General features: G+C 35.7%; 3 protein-coding genes across 6 annotated transcripts in view; 2 read left to right on the forward strand and 1 right to left on the reverse strand.

Annotated features, from left to right (window-relative positions):
- The window catches only part of LOC125662394 (uncharacterized), a 1,158,266-nt gene that overhangs the window by 85,419 nt on the left and 1,048,668 nt on the right, over positions 1-24,179 (reverse strand). The gene's annotated exons all lie outside the window — the stretch shown is intronic.
- On the forward strand, positions 1,283-7,426 carry LOC125661741 (uncharacterized). The gene is made up of 5 exons (XM_048893897.2): positions 1,283-1,543; positions 3,682-3,795; positions 5,473-5,524; positions 6,745-6,831; positions 7,167-7,426. Exons 1-5 carry the CDS (start codon positions 1,373-1,375, stop codon positions 7,409-7,411), a joined length of 669 nt encoding a protein of 222 aa, XP_048749854.2. The 5' UTR covers positions 1,283-1,372; the 3' UTR covers positions 7,412-7,426.
- LOC125661728 (uncharacterized) lies at positions 8,227-23,429 on the forward strand. 4 transcript variants are annotated; one of them, XM_056146197.1, is made up of 11 exons: positions 8,261-8,296; positions 8,382-8,493; positions 13,587-13,631; positions 14,397-14,488; positions 15,282-15,353; positions 15,875-16,004; positions 17,649-17,734; positions 19,143-19,217; positions 21,548-21,686; positions 22,375-22,496; positions 23,261-23,429. In XM_056146197.1, the coding sequence occupies exons 3-11, from the start codon at positions 13,589-13,591 to the stop codon at positions 23,426-23,428; spliced, it is 927 nt and encodes a 308-aa protein (XP_056002172.1). In that variant the 5' UTR covers positions 8,261-8,296; positions 8,382-8,493; positions 13,587-13,588; the 3' UTR covers position 23,429. The 4 variants fall into 4 exon arrangements, with proteins under 4 accessions (XP_048749835.2, XP_056002172.1, XP_056002169.1 ...); XM_056146194.1 differs by having other exon boundaries at positions 8,267-8,296; positions 8,382-8,438; XM_056146196.1 differs by having other exon boundaries at positions 8,267-8,296; positions 8,382-8,434.

The raw sequence follows: 24,179 nt of genomic DNA on the forward strand, positions 1-24,179 counted from the left end.
GAGAGAGAGAGAGAGAGAGAGTTACCAAAGAAAACACGATCAGAGCACTATAAGTACAATACTTGATACAGAGGTTATTTAAACTGCATGTTCCTTTAGCATTGTATACGATGAGAGGTGTGCAGTGATTCGGCGTTTTCATGGTGATGAGATAAATATGATAGAAATAATTATTTCAGGGTTAGAAACCCAATGAAATCATCAGCCAATCCTTGGCCTGGCTACACTTAAAAGTTTTCATCCCTGTTAAAAATCCCCCAGTCCTGCTTTTGCGTTTTGAGATGTTTATTATTTTACACGAATAAATTTACAAATAAAAGTTGGGTGGGTTTTTTTTACGACATCTCTAATTGTACAGTGACTGTTAAAATTGACCCGACCGTCGGGGATTTCTAGTCAACTCGTACCCTGACCGACTCGTATCAACTAGTACTTAATAGGTCAACTCGTACCCAAAAGACAAAAGTCAACTCGTACCCAAGAATCTGTCCATAATGCAGTATATATATGCGCATATAAGTGACATATCGCTTAGGTACGAGTTGTCATCAATATGAAGAGGAGGAGTCAACTCGTAACCAGATTCTTGGGTACGAGTTGACTTTTGCCTTTTGGGTACGAGTTGACCTGGGTACGAGTCGGTCAGGGTACAAGTTGACTTGATTCCCCTTCGGGCTATCATGTGAAACTTCCTCCCGGAAAGCCTCCCAATATTCTGATAAGTTCCATTCAAAACAACATCATTATATATATCTAATTAAATTAAACAACAAATCTGCAGGTGTTTTCACAGCGATGTAGTGACACGATATCTTCAAAACAAACGAAACCCTGATGGATGCTTCAACAGTCTTACAAAGCAAGATCGTGACCATAGATCATTAAATCGAGGTCACGTGACACATGTAACATTTCTCCTGGATTGTCAGGAGAATTTTATCAAATCTGGCAGAACGGAAAAAGGAGGGGTTAGAATTTACAACAGCAATTGGTTATGAAGTGTTTAGCAATTATATCTATAATCGTACACTTTTTGGAGGTGCTGGGGTGTGACTTTTTTATTTCCATGATTACTGCCGAGACGCAATTCTGACAATGTTAATTATCAAAGTAAAAACGAATAAATTCATCCAATAAAAAAGAATAAACACTTATTACACTGCATGACGCACAACTACATTAATATTTTTGTCAGTGAATGTTGGTACAGGTTTTTCCCACTGTCAGCTTAGAAAAAATGCATGTATTGTTATCTAATTGTATACATGGATAAAATTAGGTCATAAAATCGGTGGTGTAGCATTAGTCGTGATAAGAATGAACGATATCGCAACTGAGAAAAATAGTCCCAACTACTACGAAATCAATTAAAATGGCAACTGATCAACGTCCCTCTGCCGACAGAGGGCGTGTCCTTGTGATGCTGTTCATTGTTGTGTCGTTGCTAGGGGTTATTGCAAGCGTGTGTTTGATATACATCCAACTTTTGGAAATTAAAAACGAACTCGTTAATCTGAAACATTTAAGAGACGTTGATGAAAATGTGAGTACACCTATTATTTGGGATTTTTGTTTGTGTTTTCAATAAGAGGATTTGAGTTCGACCCCTTTGTAGGACAAGTGTCGTACTCTGTCGTGTAAATCCAGATACCAATGTTTTGGCAGCATTAAACACAGGAAAAGATACGTGTATTATTTACATTTGGAATCGAGGAATACGATAACGTTTGCCTTTTTCGATTATTGTAACTATCACGTAATTATGACAATGGCCAGAAAATGTTTTTGAATTTATGCATACAATAATAGGATTACGATTCGAATTCATGCATACAGTAATTGGGTTGAATTTAACGGCGAATAGGTCGAATTTTGAATTCAATGAAACATTTTTTTAGTTACATGTATAGATAGAGTTGATTATGACACTGTTAAAGGTATACATATTTATAGATACATATTATGTATATTTATGTAGCCAATATTACACATTTACACGTACATACTTCTTTTTGCTAACAATGCCTCCCAGGGCCCTTGATTGGTCAATGAAATATCTTGTATTTATAGAGATTATAAATTTTTACATTTACAGGTACATAGATTCGTATACTTTCAGAAATAATTATTTTCATAGCATCTTGTTCAGTATCACATTTTGCGAGAGAGGGGGCGTTGTTGTAGTTCAGTATTACATTTTGTGTTGGAGGGGGCGTTGTTGTAGTTCAGTGTTACATTTTGTATGGGAGGGGGCGTTGTTGTAGTTCAGTGTTACATTTTGTGTTGGAGGGGGCGTTATTGTAGTTCAATATTACATTTTGTGTTGGAGGGGGCGTTGTTGTAGTTCAATATTTCATTTTGCGAGAGAGGGGGCGTTGTTGTAGTTCAATATTACATTTTGTGTTGGAGGGGGCGTTGTTGTAGTTCAATATTACATTTTGCGAGAGAGGGGGCGTTGTTGTAGTTCAATATTACATTTTGTGTGGGAGTGGGCGTTGTTGTAATTCAATATTGCATTTTGTGTGGGAGGGGGCGTTGTTGTAGTTCAGTATTACATTTTGCGTGGGAGGGAGCGATCTTCCCCTCTATATGTTTATCACAATATATTTTACCCCACGTTCTGTTTATCTGATCATTTACGGGATTGCTCCTCGCAAATTCGTTGATACAGGCCTAATAAGATTCAGACAATCATAAGCTGATGGTATAGGTGGGTAATTAACGTGCTTGACACACTTTATAAATATTCTATGCACCTTAAATTTGAAAAAAAAACTCCAGACTTTAAAATTCTAGTACAGTGTAAGATTTTCGAGTACTAATTCGTATTAGAAATACTGTGGGATCATTTTAATTCGTGGGGGCCTTTTGTGGCCAAGCAACATTTTGTTTGTTCGTGGGGACGTAATTTCGTGGGTAAGCAATACGATGTCACTAAGAGAGATGAATCTACTTGGTTTAAAAAGATGTTCGTGGGGACGTAATTTTGTGGGTAAGAGTAACCCACGAATTCCACGAACATCGATCTCCCACAAACAATGATGATTCTACAGTACTCATAAAATGAATTATCTAAGTAAGTTCGAATAGCGTGCTATATGTACAGTGTTTATGAATATTATCCATTATAAGATCTGAAGTAATTCTATAGAAAAAATGAGATAATTGTTTTGTTAGGCGAGGGTTTCTGATCCGTTGCTGTCCTAACACTCTTGGCATATATTGTCAATTCAAGCTTTATTGTTCAAATTTTTGCATATGTTAACAATAGGAGGGAAGGGACATATTTAGAACATGAAAATTCTGAAGTCTGAGCTTAGTGGGTCCACAGCCACGCCCATGTTGGTGCTGAAAGGACAAAACTCCCGGAAGCTCATAGCATGCCGGGTATTTTATGGGGAACATTTCTACATAGAATACTGTGTTTTATGTGAAAAAAAATCATGTTTAGGGTTCAGATTTGTTTTATTTTCATAATTGCTATGATTGAATCCTCTCCTGAAAGCATCAGAATCATGACGAAATAGTATTGTATAATTATGAACACTGTTATGTTATGTCCATGATAATAGAGTCTTTAAGTATGATTCAGTCTTCGCACAATTCTTAGAGAAATTGTAACCTTCTCTCGCGTGATCAATACTTATGCAGAACATTTAATACGCTATTACTCTTTTTAAGTATGGAGATGAAAGGAAAGAAGACTTCCACAAGCACCGGTCTCAACAGAGACCTGTAGGTGTACAGAAGCGACAGACAGCCAACACATTCATGCAGGAATTACTGCAGGCCCAGGTAGCCAGTTAGCTCACATTTACCTATAGTTTAAACAGATTGTAGCTCACGTGATCTTATTTATTTGGTAAAACTTTTAAATCGCCAATCCCGTGGGGATCCGGTCTTCAGTACCCCTGGCTTGTCGTAATAAGCGACTTAATGAATGAGACCGCAAAAACCGAGGTCTTGTGTCACAGCAGGTGTGTCACGATACAGATCCCTCCTTGCTCAAAAGCCGTAAGCGCTGAGCATAGGCCGACATTTTTCTTTACTTCGCCGGCAATGGTGACGTCTCCATATGAGGTATAAATTCTCGAGAGGAACGTTAAACAATATTCAACCAATTAATCATTAAATCGACAAACACAAGAGGTTATGGTGTCATATTACATGTAGTAGCTAGCCCGAATAGCCGTGTCACAACACATAAGGGAGGTTCAGATACGGCGTCGTCGCACGTAGCTCCTCTAAGCTACTACATATATACAGGTAGCTCCTCTAAGCTATTGTTTACACGTAGATCCTCTAAGTTATTGTATGTATATACATAGCTCCTCTAAGCTACTACATATATACTCGTAGCTTCTCTAAGCTAGTACATGTATACATTTAGCTCCTCTAAGTTATCACACACATACACACGTAGTTTCTCTAAGCTATTACATATATACAGGTAGCTCCTCTAAGCTATTGTTTACACGTAGATCCTCTAAGTTATTGTATGTATACACGTAGCTCCTCTAAGCTATTACATATATACTCGTAGCTTCTCTAAGATATTACATGTATACATTTAGCTCCTCTAAGCTATCACACACATACACACGTAGCTCCTCTAAGCTATTACATATATACACGTAACTCCTCTAAGCTATTACATATATACACGTGAGTTATCTTTCATGTTTTACGTAACATGCCTACATGTATATTTCACCGAAAGACACATTTCATTTTGAAAAAAAAAATTATAAAGTAATTTTGTTGTAATGATTAAGAAATCAAATGCATTTATTATAAAACATTCGGACATAAAGATTTTTTTAAAGTTTTGACCAACTATTGCAAAAATATGCATATGACAATTGAAATGCAAGCATTCATTTTGAGCACTCCATTTTATCATATACTCGTCAGTGGAACAAAAACCTTATTCGTACAGTCATGTTATATGTATGATGTTCAGAAATGATTTTAACCATAAGGAAATTGAAGATATTCATGTTGTTAATGGTATAAAGTATAGTTTTCCCGTGAATAATTTGATTGGGATAATCTGGAGAAGTGGTTGTTTTAATGAATTATGTAATAAACTTTAGAAGTTTACTCATTCATTGCATGAAGCTGTACAGTTAGTCATTAGATATAGCAGTATTTTGAAAAGTCACCTGACCTTGAATTTCTAGACAACGATTCTTTCTACGTGTGAGTGATATAGCTCGTTATTGCCGTGACCATTATCAGCATATAAAGAAATATATAACTGTAATGTAATATACATCGGAGGGGGGGGGGGGGTCCGGACAAAGAAACTTCGCCAATATGAATGATAAATGATACATGAATTAAAAAAAAATAGAGCTCTAAAATTTCAAGCTACAAAGCCAACAGAGATTTCAAGCTATACTGTTTCCTGCGGTAATGCGGTAAAATGAGGCTGTCTAACGTATACAATGTCTATTTTCTCTTTACAAGGCGCATGTACTGGAATCCCATTGTGCTAACGACAGTCGACTGTGTATGAGAGGTAAATGATGTAATTTGTCTTCACTAACACTGATACAAGAACCAGCATGGTCATCCATCTAAAGTTATATCTAATACAAGAAAAACAATAGCTGGTACTAAGATGTTTCGTAATCAGCACTGTTTTCTTTGATAGACTAATTATTTCATTTCATGCCTTCATTCATTGATTCGTTTACTGCTTATTTAAAGTTGTATGGTCCGGATTTCAACATTTTTTCCGCCTTGTAATAACACTGCTAAATCACCCCATACACTTATTCCTGATGCCGTTCGACATGCCGTACATTATTTCATCCGTTATAGCCAAAATCGTTTCATTTTAAATCGGTGTTTACAAACAACTGTCACTCGGCCTTTTGAAATAATAGTCACGTGTTCAGTTCAGACTTTCAGATCATCGGTGGTCTTATCTGTGTAAAGCTGTGTATTTTGTTAAAATGAGTACCTTGCCATAAGTTTAAGAGAAATTAAAAACTATCAAATACCTCTGACTAATTCGTTGTTTTACGCTCTTATAATCTTAAATACAGTGTGAATTATACACATCATGGGATTCCCCTGACGCGCGTGGGGATATTTATAGACACCTAACAGATGTTTTACAATTCGTGTGTACCCGCTATATTTACGTTTTAAAGCTTTGCCCTGTTTTCTTTTACATGCAGATGTTTGCAAGCAAGTAAAGTTTAACTTAAGAAACTAACTAATATGCTTTAAAGTAATTCTGTACAAAAATAATACACGAACATCGGATCATACAGCTTTAATAATATACATTCGACTCCAAACAACCATAACAATCTTGATGATTTAAAGAGAGATGACACATCGTCACAATGACTAACGGAACACAAATGCAGGAATAGATATATATCTGGTATTCCGTGTCCCTTTGAGTTTTCTCGTCGTTCAACCAGTACTACATGTACATGTACTTACGATTGGCGTTTTGCAGATCAGGAGTTGGGAGTCCCGCAAGGGAGATTTTTCTAAATTATTTTCCAGGCTGCTCACTAAAGAAAATTTCCAAAGTTTTAATTTCAAAACATTATTATATTATGATATAAATATTTTGTACTTTTGATCCATAAAAATTGTCTTCGTTGTGTGTCTAATTTATAAGTCCCAAAGGTACCATTTAAAATCTTCACAAGTAGAAAAAGTATATTGAAATATTTTTCAGTGATATCATAGATATGATGTAATAAATGTACACAGGTCCAAAGGGAGATAAAGGAGACCCTGGACTTCCTGTTCAACGCATCACTCCCCCAGCGCCACCTTCAAAGCAGTGCGCATGCTTAGGTAAGCTTCCGATTTAGTGAAGGCCATGTAAACAAAATTTTATTGAATTACTCTTCCTTACATCAACTTTCTTCGGTTTGAGATCGTAACGTGCTCCATTGCCCAGAACCTGTTTGTTAAATAATTTTCTTCTTTGATTTTTTTCATCCTCATATTCTCGATCATCGGGTATTCTTAAAGTTCGTAGAATAAATGAGACAGATCACTATTCGTTATCGTCACATAGTTCTTACCAAACTATATTACCGATGATTTCAAAAAAAAAAATCTTAGCTTTTAATAGAACTGTTAAACACATACATTGTAAATTTAAGTTCCTCTCCATTTGTCTTCAGAAGAACCAAAAATAGGACAAATTCAAAACATTGTCGCCAAAACCGGAAATGATGTAGACATCACGTGCCAGGTGACCGGAAATCCTCAACCATATGTGAAGTGGACAAACAATGGCGCTACGGTTTCAACCAACTCAGTTCTACATTTAACAAATGTTGACAGTGGGACATCGGGAAATTATACGTGTATTGGACAAAATATTGTTGGAATAAAAACGAAAACTATCTCAATAAATATTCAATAAACGTATATTGATTTAGATTTGTTTTATCTTTTATTCAGAATAGTTATTTATTTTTTATTTTCAATTTTTACAATCTTCTTTTTTTTTTTTTAATAATTTGTATGCAGTTTCTTGGATGAAAGACTGACTGCATCAAAACAAAAAAACCATAAAATTAAAAGACCCCCCCCCCCCCTCCCCCCAATATATATCATAAGTATTTCTAGGGCCAAAGAAAATTATGAAATCTAGAATTAGTTTTCCTCTATTTACCCACATGTAATGTGTATGCATTTTCACTTTAGTGATAAAAGTTTAATTCCAAGAACTTTGAGTAACATTGTTGGTTTCCGCAAAAGCTACACTTGTGTTCAAATCTCTGTGTACTCAAAATAAGATTTAGCAGAATATTAACATTTACATTTTTAAAATTTATTTAGATGTCACAATCTTCATAGCATACACTGTGGATAGCCAACTTCTTACATCTTAGAATAATCGTGTAAATATTATATATTTTCTAGATCCACGCCTTGTATATCTTATATCGTAAATATTGAGCTAATATCCAAGTGTTTCCTTATATTTACGTGTTTTTCCTATCCTAGAGATAAATATAATTCACTTCTGTCACAAAGGTCAGGAATGGGTCACAATGTACATGTAGCCATATATACTGGCAAGTATCTCTATTTTCATTTTTAAGATCCTCAACTTAAGGTGGAAATTTAAACACTGTCTCTGTTGCTAAATAGTACTTAGCCCCAGGGGCCAATAAGGAGTTTTATTTTCTAGATCCGCGCCTCTCTTGGAAATGTCACAGAGTTTGTTCGGAGTTCACGCGTCCCTGTGTTATCAGTGTTTAGGATCAGAGAGGGAAATCTGCCTGTAGTACAGAATACGTGGGTGAGTAGACTACCATTGTAAATGTTAAACAAATCTTTATATCTAAGAAGGCTAACCTCCACTTTATGCTTTCTCGACCTTCAAGTAAGACGAGTTTAAGGAGGACTGAAGAGGACAGACTGGGCGTGGCTCTGAAATGTCGGTACCAAGATTGGAATTCGCTAAATACTGATCCCTGATCTTCACATATCTATATAGTACGATCGGGTTATTCTCTCTCCCTCTCTCTCTCTCTCTCTCTCTCTCTCTCTCTCTCTCTCTCTCTCTCTCTCGCAGCTATGGTACTCATCTCTACATAAAACGTAATATGTTTTACGGCGTGACCGTGTTTGAGGGCGAAGCAAGCAAATTTTGGCATTAGTATCTATATCCAAAACAGAACGAAAACAACCCGAAGTTAGCACGAGGACAGAGCTGCTAGCTGTATCAAAGCATCCTAATTTTGGATATTTGATCCGCCTATATATTGAACGCGGGAAATATAACGCAATTGATGTAAACAGTACATTGTGGCGTCATATTCAGCGTCATTATTTAGCAAATTTACAAACAGCGTTTGAACCAAAACAACAAACATGGCGTTAATGGTGGAGTGATTATATATGATTAAGAAAATAAGATTTACATGCTTTTACGAATTTTATGTAACATCTCAGAACGACGTGAACTAGGGTTTACGAGATTCAAAATGGAGAAATACATGTCCACGCGATAGTATTCGAATCGACGCCATTAGTACCAAAATTTTCAAGTTCCATAGGTATGGTTTAATTTTTCATTGTTTTCCTATATTTTCCTTTTAAACATGTATATATGTGTTACCTATAGGGAGAGCTCCGCTCTCACGGCCCTTCGGGCCGTGAGAGGGCTTCGCCCTCTATTATCACGTCACATGACATCAACATTTTTATACAAGAAGCGGATCCATCAGATATCTACGATATCACAGCCGCGTATCTTCAGAACTCGAACACATTAATATTTGCGTTAAAGGAGTCACTGTGCGCTAATAGTGCAGAAATATGTTTTTTTAGAAAACCAAATTTATTTATCATTTCAAAATATCTATGAAGAGGTATTTCTATCCTAAAGTTTCCCAACAAAACGCATATAAGTAAACGAGTTAAACTTATGCTAGTAACATTTTAGTACCACTAAACCTGTCCTGCACGAACTTTAATTCATGACTGATAAAATGCGGCACAATAGGCTTCATTTAAATGTGCAGCAGTGCATGTTTCTGTGTGTTGATTCAATCCAGTTATACCGAGCGAAGCTCGGACGGGCCGAAGGCCCGTCCGCGAAGCAAGGCTCTAAAGGTAACACGTATGTAAAAGAAAAAAGTCAAAATCAGCAAAAGAAAAAGAGATAATCTCTATATACGTTCACTGAAATTTTCGTGATCCATATGGGCGCCGCCATTTATTTTTTCATTACCTGCTTCAACAGTTATTCGTGTTTTATTTTGAATGCCAATAATAGAAGACTTTAACGTGCAATTCGTAATTTAAACACTCAGTTTGTTCAAAGTGAATAGTATAATTATCATTGTAACAGATTTTAGCAAATAAATACATATAAAACCGTAATACGACTAAATAAATGAACGAGTTCATGAGTTTCTTTGAATAAGAATATACGATAAAATTACGGTTACTTTTTTACCATTTTTAATTTATTGGTTAATTTTGTTTAGTTTTAACGGCCTTTTTCATTGCATACGGAATGTATTATTGTTGTTTATAATTGTTTGCTTTGAAAAAGAGAAAAAAGCCGAGGCTAAATGTGACGTCACAGTTTACGTCGCCTTGCGTTTTATTTCCCGCGTTCAATGAATAGGCGGATCATGTAAAACTGCTGTCCCCATATAAACCCCTTTAATATTGAGATGTTACTGGGTGTTTAGCGCAAGGAAGTTTCATTCAAAATTTATATTTTTAAATGAATCCTAATCTACCGTACTTAACGGAATTATGACTACCACTCGGGACACGGAGTTACGTACATGCTTCGCTCGGTCCAACGGTCACACCGTATACATATTATGCATGTAACATAATACATGTATATGTTCACAGTCCGCTCACAACAGTGCACCCAATGTAATGACGTGTCAGATACTGTGACGTATTTCGTCTGCGTAATTCAGCAGGCGAGCGGTTCTGAGTGACCATGGTTATCGCTAAGTGATTCTATGTGATATATTACATTGATAAAATAACAAATACAAGAAGGTCTTAAGAGAGAGATCACTTAAGGCACAAAAAGTACCCCCTCCCCAAAAAAAATATATCCCAGCCTTCGTATTAAACAATTCATTGTCGTTTTAGTGCCACTTTAGATGCAATCTGATTAAAACCAGATCCTGAGATCCGCTCACTTAGATCACTACACTTTTTTTTGATTTTTTTTTTTGATTTTTTTTTTTTTTTTTTTTTTTTGCATCTCTAACGTAAATAATGACGCAAAGGTTCATGGGAGAAAAATTATCGTTGGTATAAATCGACAGGGTCAATTTGATTGGCTTAACGAAAGGTCATGCTGACGTGACCCTGTATGGGGTTACGTCAGGTCCTAGTGTAGCGATCCAAGTGAGCGGATCTCAGGATCTGGTTTTAATCAGATTGACTTTAGATGCATTTTTCAACGAAATAAATTATACTGGTGAGTTCACTCTATCTTTCCGTAAAGGAGACAAGAATACTGGTGTATCAGTAGTGATGACTAACAATCTCATTGATGACTAACAAGCTCATGCTGTGATGACTATCAAGCTCATTGATGACTAACAATCTCATTGATGACTAACAATCTCATTGATGGTTAACAATCGCATTAATGACTAACAATCTCATTGATGACTAACAATTTCATTGATGACTAACAATCTCATGCTGTGATGACTAACAATCTCATGCTGTGATGACTAACAATCTCATTGATGACTAGCAATCTCATTGATGACTAGCAATCTCATTGATGACTAACAATCTCATGCTGTGATGACTAACAATCTCATTGATGACTAGCAATCTCATTGATGACTAGCAATCTCATTGATGACTAACAATCTCATTGATGACTAACAATCTCATTGATGACTAACAATCTCCTTGATGACTAACAATCTCATTGATGGTTAACAATCTCATGCTGTGATGACTAACAATCTCATTGAAACTCTTCAGTTTTCAGTGCATAACGGCTCCTTAAAGGACATGTCTATGGAAACTAAGATGAATAATAAATTCGATATATTTTACAGATCATTTTAACGGAACTTTAGATCTATATTGAAGGAGTCTTAAAAATACTTCCCATACCTCTTCTTGGTACACTTCAGAAAACCCTTCAATGTATCTATTGTTACTTTACTGATAAGACGCACAGTTTGTATTGCTGCCTGGAACAGTCTGAGCATTCTACCAATTTTGAAACCGGTCGCGGTGGTTCAGTGGTAGAGCGTTCGCTTTGTAATTCCTGTGTCGCGGCAGGCGTTGGCACGCTAAAACAAGAGGTCCACAGGCCTTATCCGTCACCTGAATACTGGTGAAAAACTATCACTACTTCCATGGGCTATGAAATTTAGAAAGAATTTCCTGTTCTGAATATCTAAGTTAATTCTAATGTTCAGCAACAGTATATAACAAGATGTGTTCTTAAAACTTCACTGCCCTCGAAAGTGCATACACTGATGAAAGGCTTTAAATAATAGGTGTATTAACATTAAAACATCAAAATATATATGACTAATTTGGACTCATCCTAAAGTCATAACCCTGGTTTGTGAAATTGACCATTTTTTGTATATCCTTTTCTGCTATTCCTAAGTATGCATTTAGATTGTATACAGTATCAGCAAACTTACTCATAAATGCTATATATACAAAGTTTGGCCCCACCCTGGGGTCAAAACCCTCACTCTGAGGAAAATTAAATTTACAATTTTGGTAAAAGACTACCTCCTCTATCCATTTAGTTTCAATTTAGTATCAAAAGAACTAAAGAAAATGTTATTTAAGTGTTTACACATAAGCACTATATAACAAGTTTGGCCCTGCCCTGGAGTCAGAACCCCTACCCCGGGAACATGAAATTTACAATTTTGGTAGAGGCCCTCCTGCTCTATATCACTATGCATTTAGTATTTCTTACATGTGTGTGGTTCTTGAGAATTTTAAAGAAGATGTTTGAAAATTGGTCATTTTTGGGCGGTTTCTGCCCTGTCCCTAGAGCCCCAAGGGTGCAAGAATCCTGAAATTTACAATTCATGTTCCCTTTGTTCCAAATATGGTTCATATCAAATTTGAAAAGACTTGGAATGATAGTTATCAAGAAGAAAATAAAAATGTCTAATGTTCACACATTTAATAACTGACCATTTTGGCCCCACCCTGATACAAAATCTCCTACTCCTGCAATAATCAAATTTACAATTTTGTTAAAGGATTACCTGTTCTTTCTAAATATCTATTTCCTTTCAATTTAGTATCAATAGCACTAAAGAAGATGTTATTTAAGTGTTTTACACATAAACACTATATAACAGTTTTGGCCCTGCCCTGGGGTCAGAACCCCTACCCCGGGGATCATGAAATTTACAGTTTTAGTAGAGACCTTCCTGCGCTACATTACTATGCATTTAGTTTTTCTTATATGTGTGTGGTTCTTGAGAAGATTTTTGAAAATTGCCCAATTTTGGGCAGTTTTTCCCCCGCCCCTAGGGCCCCAGGGGTGTAGAAGTCCTGTAATTTACAATTCATGTCCCCTTTGTCCCAATGATGCTTCATATCAAATTTGAAAAGAATCGAACTGGTAGTTATTAAGAAGAAGTTAAAATTGTTCAATTGTTAACGCACGACGGACGACGACGGACGAACACCAATTGTAATAGGTCACCTGAGTTTACTCAAGTGACCTAAAAACTGACTGCTACGGCTTTAAGTGTTAAGCATAGGTGTAAATTTGTATTACTTCAGCTACAGGCGGTCACGTCTCAATATCAGTGAAAAATTCTCGACGAGACGTAAAATAACCTAACAATACTAATTCTGATGAAGTGAAATAAAAAATGTATTCGTTTTCAGTGTAGCAGATAAAATCTAAAAATATCCTTTTAACGCAATGAAATATACAAATACACTGGTGTTGTGAGAATTTCAGGTAAAAAAAAATTATAAATATCCTCCGTGATCAAAAACTGTTAAAAACAAGAAAAATTATGTATCTGATATGAAAATGAGGAAGATTATTTTCTATGATAACACACCTTTGTATACTTTTGTTTCAGACATGCAGATCGTGGCTGTGGTATCCTTCCTGTTGGTTACAACAGGTGGAGTATGCTTACTGTCTACGGTAGACTTAGATATTAACCTTGGAGACAACAACTTTTTGCAATTTGTGTACATAAAAGCTTTCAAGTGGGATTGCATTTTTGGAAATTGCGACTATCAAAATATAATCCTATAACTACATCTGTAAATAGAAATACCAAGTGTAGAATACGATCCTATAGAACTACATTTGTAAACAAAAATACAGACTTTAGAATAAGATCTTATAAATATGCAGAGGCATTGTGGATTCATTATCCAGCGAGTACCAGACATATTTAGTTCAAATCGCGAGAACAGCAAATCCAAAGCTCAGACTTCTAAATATTTATATTTCGTCGTACCTACATGTATATCTTGTTCAAACAGTTAGAATCAGAAATCCAAAGCATGTATTGTAAGATTATGAATAGATCAAAACTTTAATGCTAGACATTCTGAGTGTTTGAAAATGGATTTATGCCAAAACGTGTTATACTAGTAATTAGGGATCCAAAAATAAATGACAATTACATGTTGTGAGGGACCCAGAAATGACAAATAGTTAGGTACTCAGAAATAACTACTTAAGAACACAGAAATAACTACACGTTAGAGATCCAGAAATGGCAACTAGTTAAGGACCAAACATCTTCATGGTGTATTGCTTAATTTTGGTATATTAGAATGATCAAGGCGTTTAGTCTTGATGTCTGAATACCTGTTATTATGAGGGGACGGTTTGAAAGCATCTTTCTATCGTGTGCCTTGTTATTACAATTTAGTCGTCCTGTCGTCGAGGGATCAATGCTTTAACTGTAACGGAGTGTCGGATCAAAAGGACTGCAACGTCATTACAAGCTGTGGCGAAAACGAGGCAAGTTTTCTTGGCAACAGAATACAAATCATGACGATTTTAGAGTCTTTTTGCCACCGATCCATTCAATGGCTGCGAAATATGGCTATACTTAAGCTTTTCTTTCACGTTTAGATTTGGAAAGACGGCTGTCGCAGGCTTGATCTAACATCATTGTTTGCTAACACATAAATATGTACCACCATTCATAACTCTATTTGCACGCTTCAGACAGGTGACCTATATTTTAATCTTTTCCAGTCCATCGGTGCTCGCAGGTTTCGGGCATTTCACTTCTTTTAAACACTAGAACGATATTTTTTCGCTAGATTTTGATTACATTATTGGGGGGGGGGGGGGGGGGTACAGAAACACAGATTGTGAATTTCTCGGTCCGTGTCACAATTGGTGTGGCACGCTAAAGAACACTCACTGCTCAAAGGCCGTAAGCGCCGAGCAAGACCTAACTTTGAAGCCCTTCACCGGTCTTGGTAACGTATCCATATGAGTGAAATTTTTTCGAAAGAGATGTTAAACAAGATACAATCAATCTATCTATCTTCCAAGTTGGATTTTTTTGTTTACTATGTCCGATTCATATTATGTCTACTTATTTCTACTTACTGAGAGGCGATGGGTTTTATGATTACGCAAGGATTCCTATAACAGTCTCGATTAGATGTAAAACAACACCATCACCACCGGGACAACTGAATATCACTGCATTCGGAATTAATGCTTTAGAAGTACGTCTCCTATTACTCTATACTGGCAATACGTATAGCTATTATAAGTAGTTATTGTTGTTTTTCAGGCGTGTTACGTCAGGAAATTTACACAGTACAACGGTAAACCGCTGTTTGAGTCCGGGTGTATTAGCAAACAGGTAGGAACACCAAAATGTTGGGAAAGGGGTACCACATAAGGTAATCAAAGAGGCAATTTTGTATAATTACCTACTTCTTATGAAGGTAACACAGTTAATGTATTGAGCATGCAGTTACGCAATTGAAACCCAACTCCTGTGGGAGATGTTCATGATTTTTGACATATCTTTCCATTGAAAAGAAAAGGTGACCTTTTTTACAGAATAGGAACATGAGATTTATGATATCTGTACCTCTTAATAGGCACTCTGTACATTGAATAGATATAGATTTTCAGAAGTATAGTGGCGGATCTAGGAGAAGGATTCAAGCAGATTGTTGCAACTTCCTTTTGGTGGGAATCAATCCCATCAATCGTCAATTACCTTAACTGGGGAATGAGTTCCTATCAAAAACAATATCACAATCCCTCTTTGGAATTTTGGATCCGCCCCCTTTACAACAATGCAGGGTATATCAATAATCAGAAAGGCAGGATAGGTAAGAACAACAACAATTATTTGCTTTTTTCGTATTTTAGAACTGCCAGATAATTCACCAAGTTTCCGGATTAGGTAGAAAACGAGATGATGGGATAACCAACTGCTATGAATGCTGCACCACCGGAAACGGAACTTACCCGTGCAACGACAATTTATGCGGAAATCCTCGTGAGTTTTCGAAATTTTACGACAGTTTTCAGGAGCAACAGTTGCGACATTGGTAATGTGTTTGAATGCAACTTCTGATTTCTCAATTAATACATGTATATTGACAGTTGTATTTAAGGTGAGAACCCCATAAGTTGAAAGAACTTGTGTTCAAACCGTCTGTATAATATACACTTATACAATAAAATATGTTCAAATCAATCATATATTTTGGTTTAGTTTAGTTTGGTTGTAATACGTGTAGGTACAAAGAAAATTCCTAAAAATAATTGACTTTTAAAACATCTATGATGTTCAAAATTGTAAATGCATTTATAACTCTACATAAATTACCATCACTGTTTTGGACTTTATTGAGAATTATATTCCATACGGAAAATCGTATTCACTTTACTTTCTTTTTTTTTTAATTTTCATCATCTGTAGCAAATGTCGTTAAAGCGTTACATATAGTTTGAATTTTTTTTATTGTACCCAAGTTCAATGTCGCTGGGATCTTCAAAATTTGGTGAAAGATACTTATTACAAAATGTGTTAATATAAACTGCAACATGTTAAAACATCAAAATGTCAGATATGGCAATGAAAACTGAATTCAAAATACATTGACATCGTGCTGATATCTTGAACGATTTCAAACCTTCGCGAGTTTTTTCATTTGAAGGCCTAAATAACGAATTAAAATTTAATGTAAACTGATTTATTAACAGTCCAGATTCCTAAATGTATCAACTTAAATGACAAGTATTATCTATGCCATGTTTCTTGTTATCGACTTTGTGTATCACCTATCTTATCCAATGGCCGATGAATAAAGGTAGGGTTTAGAGAGTAGATTAGACCCAAGTTGAAATCTGCACATTTTGCTGATTGTGTTATGGTAGTCAAGCGGTCCTAAATAATTAAAATCGGGTGTTGTTAATTGATACATCTCGTTGAACGTTTGCTCAGTGCATTCAGATGATTGAAATTTTGAGTTATTGCTAAATCTGTTTTATGCCACTGGAATTTGATCCGAGTGCATGAGATCAAAGAAAGATAATTTTTACATAATGATTCAGCATAAATTGAATTCCCTATAGGTACGAAAGGTCAATACATGTTTCCTTGTTTCGTTTGTTTTTTACCTCCCTTTGAGAATTTTTTCACTCATATTGAGAGATCACCAGCCGCAGGTGAAGTATCTCAGGTTTAGATCAGATCAGGGTCGTAGCAGTGGGGGTTATTTAACGTGCCAACGCCTGTCGTGACATGAGACCTCCAATTTTTAGGGTCATATCCATAAAACTGGATTGTATTTATTATGTTACACATTGTGATTAGTAATTCCCTATGCTAGATAGTTCAGTTGGTAGAGTGCCTAACAAGATATTGCAAAAGAAGGGCCGTGGTTTTCAAACATCAGTTCGTTGCGTTATATGTATTTCGTGTTTTACATTTGGTGCCGTGACCAGGATATGATCTTAAACTGATGGGAAAATAAAATAATAAACAGTGAAGAAAAGAGCGCCTGATACTGCAAACTGAAGATGCTTATTAAAATGTTTACCATAGTAAAACATTTTACTTAGATTCGTAATTACAGATTAAGCATGATAAGAAAATGAAGATATTGTGAACATCTCTTGTTTGTATTGTATTTAGCTGCCACTGAAAAGAGATGTTATTCCTGTTCTGATACAATAAATCCCGAGGATTGCGAAAACGTTGTTTCCTGTGATCAGGATTCGGTGAGTGTTGATCTATCATTTATATCGGGATCGGCATTCAAATCTTTGATCCCGTTCATTTAATATGATCATAAATTTAATTTCATGATCTACGGAATTTCTTGATTAAAACTTAAAAACAGTTTATTTTATTTAAACAAGAAAGGGGTTTTAGAATATTTGTAATGTTTTATTAGATATTATTATGAATGAATATCTCTACTAAATTCACTATGTAGTTTAACAGTGTGCAGGCTAAATAGAAACTAGATATAAAAGATATCAATGTATAAATTTATAAATTGGTGAACACCCCACCCCACTCCCGATCAACACAATCAAATAATCAACTGAATGTGTTCCATTACTAACAATGGGGATCACTGGTTAGCTATATCAATGTAAAAAATATATTTAACATATACAAAGAACTACCTATGTGTTTTTGTTAAAGCATTGCATTCTTTAAAGTTTTGAAAAAGAATGCAGATTATCATGTAATGATTAGGTACGATAACAGTCGTTTTCGGCCCTAAGTTTTAGATATTATTTGATTTGTTAGATGACTGGGAAAGGAAAACTGAAGATTAATATTGTCATCCGTCGATCTGAATCTTGTATTTGAGTATGGCGTCACAATCTTGGTTGTTTTTTACGTTTAACTTTGAAATTGTCAAAAAAAATGTCCACTTATAAATAACGAGTCGCAAAACTATAAAATGATTGTACAGCACTCTAATATCGGTTTTGAAAGTTGGGGTCAGCCGGAGAAGTTGAATTACTATGTACCTGATGATGTCATAAATTGATGGGCGTGTGGGAATCAGCCTTCCTGAAATCAAAAAGCTCTAAATAATGTCTAACCATGTCTTATTGAAAGGAAATGGCTTGAAATGTGCGTATTTGTAACATGTCTTTGGCGTTATAAATAGGTATGTTTATCATGATAGTGCAAATTTATGGTTAAAACATCAATATTTCAACTTAACTTAAAAGTCCCATATAGTCATAAAAATAAAAAGCTCAAGTACAAGGTATTAATGTTAGGAATAATTGTTTAGTTTCTTTATATGGGGGTTTAAAAACATCGGAGGCTGTAGATTTCTAAATATATTTATTATCGCGTAATTTCGCGAGAGGCATCACTCGCGAAATAAAATTATTCGCTTTTATTTTTCTGTCGTTAAAATACATGCAAAGAACTCTTGATTAACATATCATTCGTGAATTCATGTTCACACGATTTGATGCATACGAGTCATTTTGCCATATTAAGTACTGGCGTAAAATAAGAAATCTACAGTGTTAGGTTTGGAACTACAGAATGAAAGTTGCACGGGTGTAAAAACGAAAGTACATTACATGTACATGTATGTCCTGGGATTAAAGATATATTGATATGCCTTATTTCTTTACATTTTAATTTCAGATGTGTCACACGGGGACCTACATACATCCACTGAGCCGGGAAATACGATACACGCTTGGGTGTTTGGGCAAAACCGTAAGCTGCATAATGTATGATAAGCGAATCAATATTTGTAGATTTGTTTGTTGATGTTTCAGTAATCTAGAAACCTCACAGCTTTAGGTATTATCGTTCCAATAACAGCATTACACTTCACTTGATCAAGCGTGCATATATTTGAGCGAGGATTTCAATAAAACAGGTTTTAATTTTGTTACGGATTTTACAATCTCTAAGTAGTCACATGCAGGTTTTAATTTTGTTACGGATTTTTAGAATCTCTAAGTGATCATGTGACTACAGAGTATATAAGATGGGGGATTTGAATTTTCAGTCACTTCGTTTTTGGCAGTCGACGAAGAAGATAGCTAAACGCATTGTGAATTGTTTTGGTAAGCGGAACGATTGGTCAGCAGAGACTATACGTGCTTTCACAAGGCTTTCGAGGGCTATTTGATAATTTAGCTTAGTCGGCTGCTAAGCAGGATTGCATTTCTGTTGTAGAAGCACGTGTACGCCAATCAAGAATTGGATATATGTACATATTACTGAAGTAAGTGATTGAGAAAATGTTATAATTCTTACATGTTCGGGCAGAGCAGCCGAAACTATGGGAACCTAGAAACGTTGCACATCTAGAATAATGTGAACGACTTTAACTAAGGCAAAACGACTTACTAGCTCTTTCTTACATTTGTAAATGAAAGGCGAAGACAACTCACAGTGATCAAACCCAAAACTCCTATAAGTAATACAAAATAAAGAGTTGGGCAAACACGGACCCCTGGTTATACAAGAGGTGGGGTCAGGTGCTGAGGAGTAAGCATCGCCTGTCGAATGGTCACACCCGCCGTGAGCCCAATATCTTGATCAAGAAAACGGAGTTATCTGTAGTCAAAATCAGTAGGTTAAAAAGTCGATATTTGGATCTACCAAAGTAAATGAAAACATGACACTATATAGTTTTCTATCGTGGAAATTATGATCTAGATTCCTGATACCCGGGTTGGGGAGTTAGATAGCGGGAAGTAAATGTATCGATATGGATGTTTTGATGAAAAGCGTGCCATCTTTGAAAGTCTTCTGGATACGCAGCTTACAACCTGTGTGTGTAATTATAATGAACCCGAAGACTGGAACCAAACGTTTGAAATTCATTTTTCTTGAGTTAAAAACAACAACACTTTTAAATTTAGTGGGGTTCTAGTGAGTGATACTCAGATGTCCTTTAAGGGGCGTATGCTTTTTATTTCGGGGCTCATAATACCAGGATTTGTTTTTGCGACTTTGTAAATACACGTATGTGTATTGGTAAATCTAAATAATAAAGCTAAAGATTCAAAAATATAGTTCAATGTTACATTTAATGTCTATTTATATGATGTCTACAAATATAAACGAGGTATCAGACATCGAACTCAGTTAAGATTGGAAACAACAGAATAAAAGAAGTATCTCTGTTTTAGAATACTGTAAATCACCTATTATTCGCGAGAACTTTATTTATACGCTATTTCGTGAGACTAGCCATTCGCGAGACTTTACTTGTGTCGCTTAAACTCTCACACATAGAAAACTTTACTTGTGTCGCTTAAACTCTCACACATAGAAAACTTTACTTGTGTCGCTTAAATTCTCACACATAGAAAACTTTACTTGTATCGCTTAAACTCTCACACATAGAAAACTTTACTTGTGTCGCTTAAACTCTCACACATAGAAAACTTTACTTGTGTCGCTTAAACTCTCACACATAGAAAACTTTACTTGTGTCGCTTAAACTCTCACACATAGAAAACTTTACTTGTGTCGCTTAAATTCTCACACATAGAAAACTTTACTTGTATCGCTTAAACTCTCACACATAGAAAACTTTACTTGTGTCGCTTAAACTCTCACACATAGAAAACTTTACTTGTGTCGCTTAAACTCTCACACATAGAAAACTTTACTTGTGTCGCTTAAACTCTCACACATAGAAAACTTTACTTGTGTCGCTTAAACTCTCACACATAGAAAACTTTACTTGTATCGCTTAAACTCTCACACATAGAAAACTTTACTTGTGTCGCTTAAACTCTCACACATAGAAAACTTAAGCAATAAATAATGATTTGCGAAAGATATGTCTCGTTGAAAAATATTTCATTGTATCCATGCGCAAATTAGGTCTTGCGAAATAAAAATGATCTATAATAAAGTAGATATGAAGGAAAATATCCTACCTACCGCCATTAATGTGTTTTTGTATGTGAGCTACACTTTAGATTTGTACCGCCGTTAATGTGTTTTGTATGTGAGCTACACTTTAGATTTGTACCGCCATTAATGTGTTTTATATGTGAGCTACACTTTCTACATTTTAGACGTGTACAGCCCTGATGAACCACTGGCACAGCTACCAGACGTCATCACAGTCAAGCGGTCACATAACGCTGCAACACTGCAACGACTGCTGCAACACGGACTTCTGCAACATCAGACTGTGTGGCATCCCCAAACGAGGTACGTTAATGTAGATGCTGCTGATTATGGTTGTAGCGATGATGATTAAGGTTGAAGCGATGATGATGACGACGACGATGAAAATTATGATGATGACGACGATGATGATGATGATAATGATGATGAATACTGCATTGTAATTCGCTATTTTCTTAACACACTTTCTAAAAGTCGGATTCCAGTTGTCTCCATAATGATGAAATATTCTCGGTTAGGACGTTAAACAACATACAGCCAGCCAACCAGTTGTTTTGGACGTAATCTTCGTCACAGTAGTGGCAAGCAAATACGTCAGGGACTCATGGCTTTTGACAGCTTTTAGAACATCTGGACTGTCCCCAACTCGTATCATTGAAAATTGCGTTGTTGTTCACAACCCTCCAGCCTGACTGAAGTCTTTTTAACACTAAAGGTTACTTTGGTGGGGTGGCTGTATAGCCATTTTATGGATGTGAAAATTACCAACTAACGTCGCAATTCTTGTTTTAAAATCTTTGGATCCGCTCCTGTACCTGAAGTCTTTTTGACGTCCCTTTTAAAATATCTTACTTATATTGAGACGTCATCCGTTGTAGATGAAGTACTACAAATTCAGACGCATGCATAGCGCTCAGGGCCCAAGCAATGAGGGTTCTTTATCATCCTAAGTAAAGTCTAACATTAATGTTTTGTTTTGTAACTTCTTTAGTGAAGCCTGTGTTCATTCAAAAACCGGACAACAGTACACTACGTCCAGAGTTTGAGGGGGTCATTCTCGTGTGCAAGACGGATCCAACGTCCAACGCTACCTTACACTGGGAATTCAAAGGCGTAAGTTTTATATCACACTGGCAATACAAAGACGTAAGTTTAATATCACACTGCCTATACAAAGGTGCAAGTTTAATATCACACTGGGAATTCAAAGGCGTAAGTTTAATATCACACTGCCTTTACAAAGGTGCAAGTTTAATATCACACTGGCAATACAAAGACGTAAGTTTAATATCACACTGCCTATACGTAAGTTTAACATCACACTGGCAATACAAAGGCGTAAGTTTAATATCACACTACCAATACAAAGACGTAAGTTTAATATCACACTGCCTATACAAAGGTACAAGTTTGATATCACACTGGCAATACAAAGGCGTAAGTTTAATATCACACTGGGAATTCAAAGGCGTAAGTTTAATATCACATTACCAATACAAAGGCGTAAGTTTAATATCACACTGCCTATACAAAGGTGCAAGTTTAATATCACACTGGGAATACAAAGGCGTAAGTTTATTGTCACACTGGCAATACAAAGACGTAAGTTTAATATCACACTGGCAATACAAAGACGTAAGTTTAATATCACACTGGGAATTCAAAGGTGTAAGTTTAATATCATAATATATTGCTAAAAATGTCTTCGTGATACACCAATGATTTTACATTTTAATTTTGTGTGATACTCTTAAACATCATAATGCATTTAACAATATGCCTTTAGTTAGTTTTATAAAAAAAAAAATCAATGTATGGTATTCTATTTACTAAAAGATTTGATTGCAGCGGTACTGATATTGAATTTCAATTTTAAGCTTTCAGGGGGCACGACTATATCCAGTCAAGCTAGGGAAATCAGTGTACCTAACAACGTTAATTTGACGATTTTCCCAGTTCATCAGTCCGATATGGGGGAGTATATTTGTTCGGCGACGAATTCAGTGGGGACCTCCACGACTTCAGCATTTTTATCTCCAAAATAAAGTAAGATTATGTTGAATAATCAATATAGAAAATGGAAACTTTTCATGAAGAATTCGAAGTCTGATATATCGTAGAATACTAGTAAGATTATTATTACCTCGGCTGAATTCAGTAATTCCTTCACAATTATTGTAAAATGACTTATTTCTCTGCACAATTAAAAGTTTAGCTAGCAGCTTCTTTTCATCTTATGAAAAGTCCTGATGTGATCCGAATGTAATCATGAATATTCATTATAAAATGGAATTGCTTCAAGAGTTACGCATACCTTGTCCCCATATACTTGGAACACCAATCAATAAGATTGGTGTTCGGTTAAGATTACCGTTTACGGTAACGGACATCAACAATCATGGTGACTGGGTTCGATTTTAAACATTATATTAATTTTGAATTTTATTATCAGACTGGTTTTAATGTTTGTACCGGTATAATGTAACGATTAATGTATATTGTTGAAGGAGTCGGCAGGATTTTGGTTCCTTTAAAGTAAGAGAACGTGTATTTTCCTCGGCCTCGCCTCGGGAAATGTGCATACTGTCGTGGAACTGGAATCTTGCTGACTCCCTCAGTGATTTAAACTACTACAAACCAACTTTTCGCGGGCGAGAAATTTTCGCTAAACAAGCGAAAACATAATCATCGCGAATATTTTTCGCCGCTAACTAGTTCATTAATGTCTCCTGTATTTCTTGAAGTTAATTTCAGTCACGAAAATTAGTTGCCGTGAACCAGTTTATCACTGTTAAA

The sequence above is a fragment of the Ostrea edulis genome, chromosome 8 (genome assembly GCF_947568905.1).
Source record: "Ostrea edulis chromosome 8, xbOstEdul1.1, whole genome shotgun sequence".
Taxonomy (NCBI): Eukaryota; Metazoa; Mollusca; class Bivalvia; order Ostreida; family Ostreidae; genus Ostrea; species Ostrea edulis.

Coding starts and splice junctions, on each gene's coding strand:
- LOC125661741 (XM_048893897.2), top strand. CDS start 1,373: ATGGCAACTGATCAACGTCCCTCTGCCGACAGAGGGCGTGTCCTTGTG. Junction 3,796..5,472: donor AGGAATTACTGCAGGCCCAG/GTAGCCAGTTAG, acceptor TCTCTTTACAAG/GCGCATGTACTGGAATCCCA. Junction 5,525..6,744: donor CAGTCGACTGTGTATGAGAG/GTAAATGATGTA, acceptor AAATGTACACAG/GTCCAAAGGGAGATAAAGGA.
- LOC125661728 (XM_048893878.2), top strand. CDS start 13,589: ATGCAGATCGTGGCTGTGGTATCCTTCCTGTTGGTTACAACAG. Junction 13,632..14,396: donor CTTCCTGTTGGTTACAACAG/GTGGAGTATGCT, acceptor ATTACAATTTAG/TCGTCCTGTCGTCGAGGGAT. Junction 14,489..15,281: donor CAAGCTGTGGCGAAAACGAG/GCAAGTTTTCTT, acceptor GTTGTTTTTCAG/GCGTGTTACGTCAGGAAATT.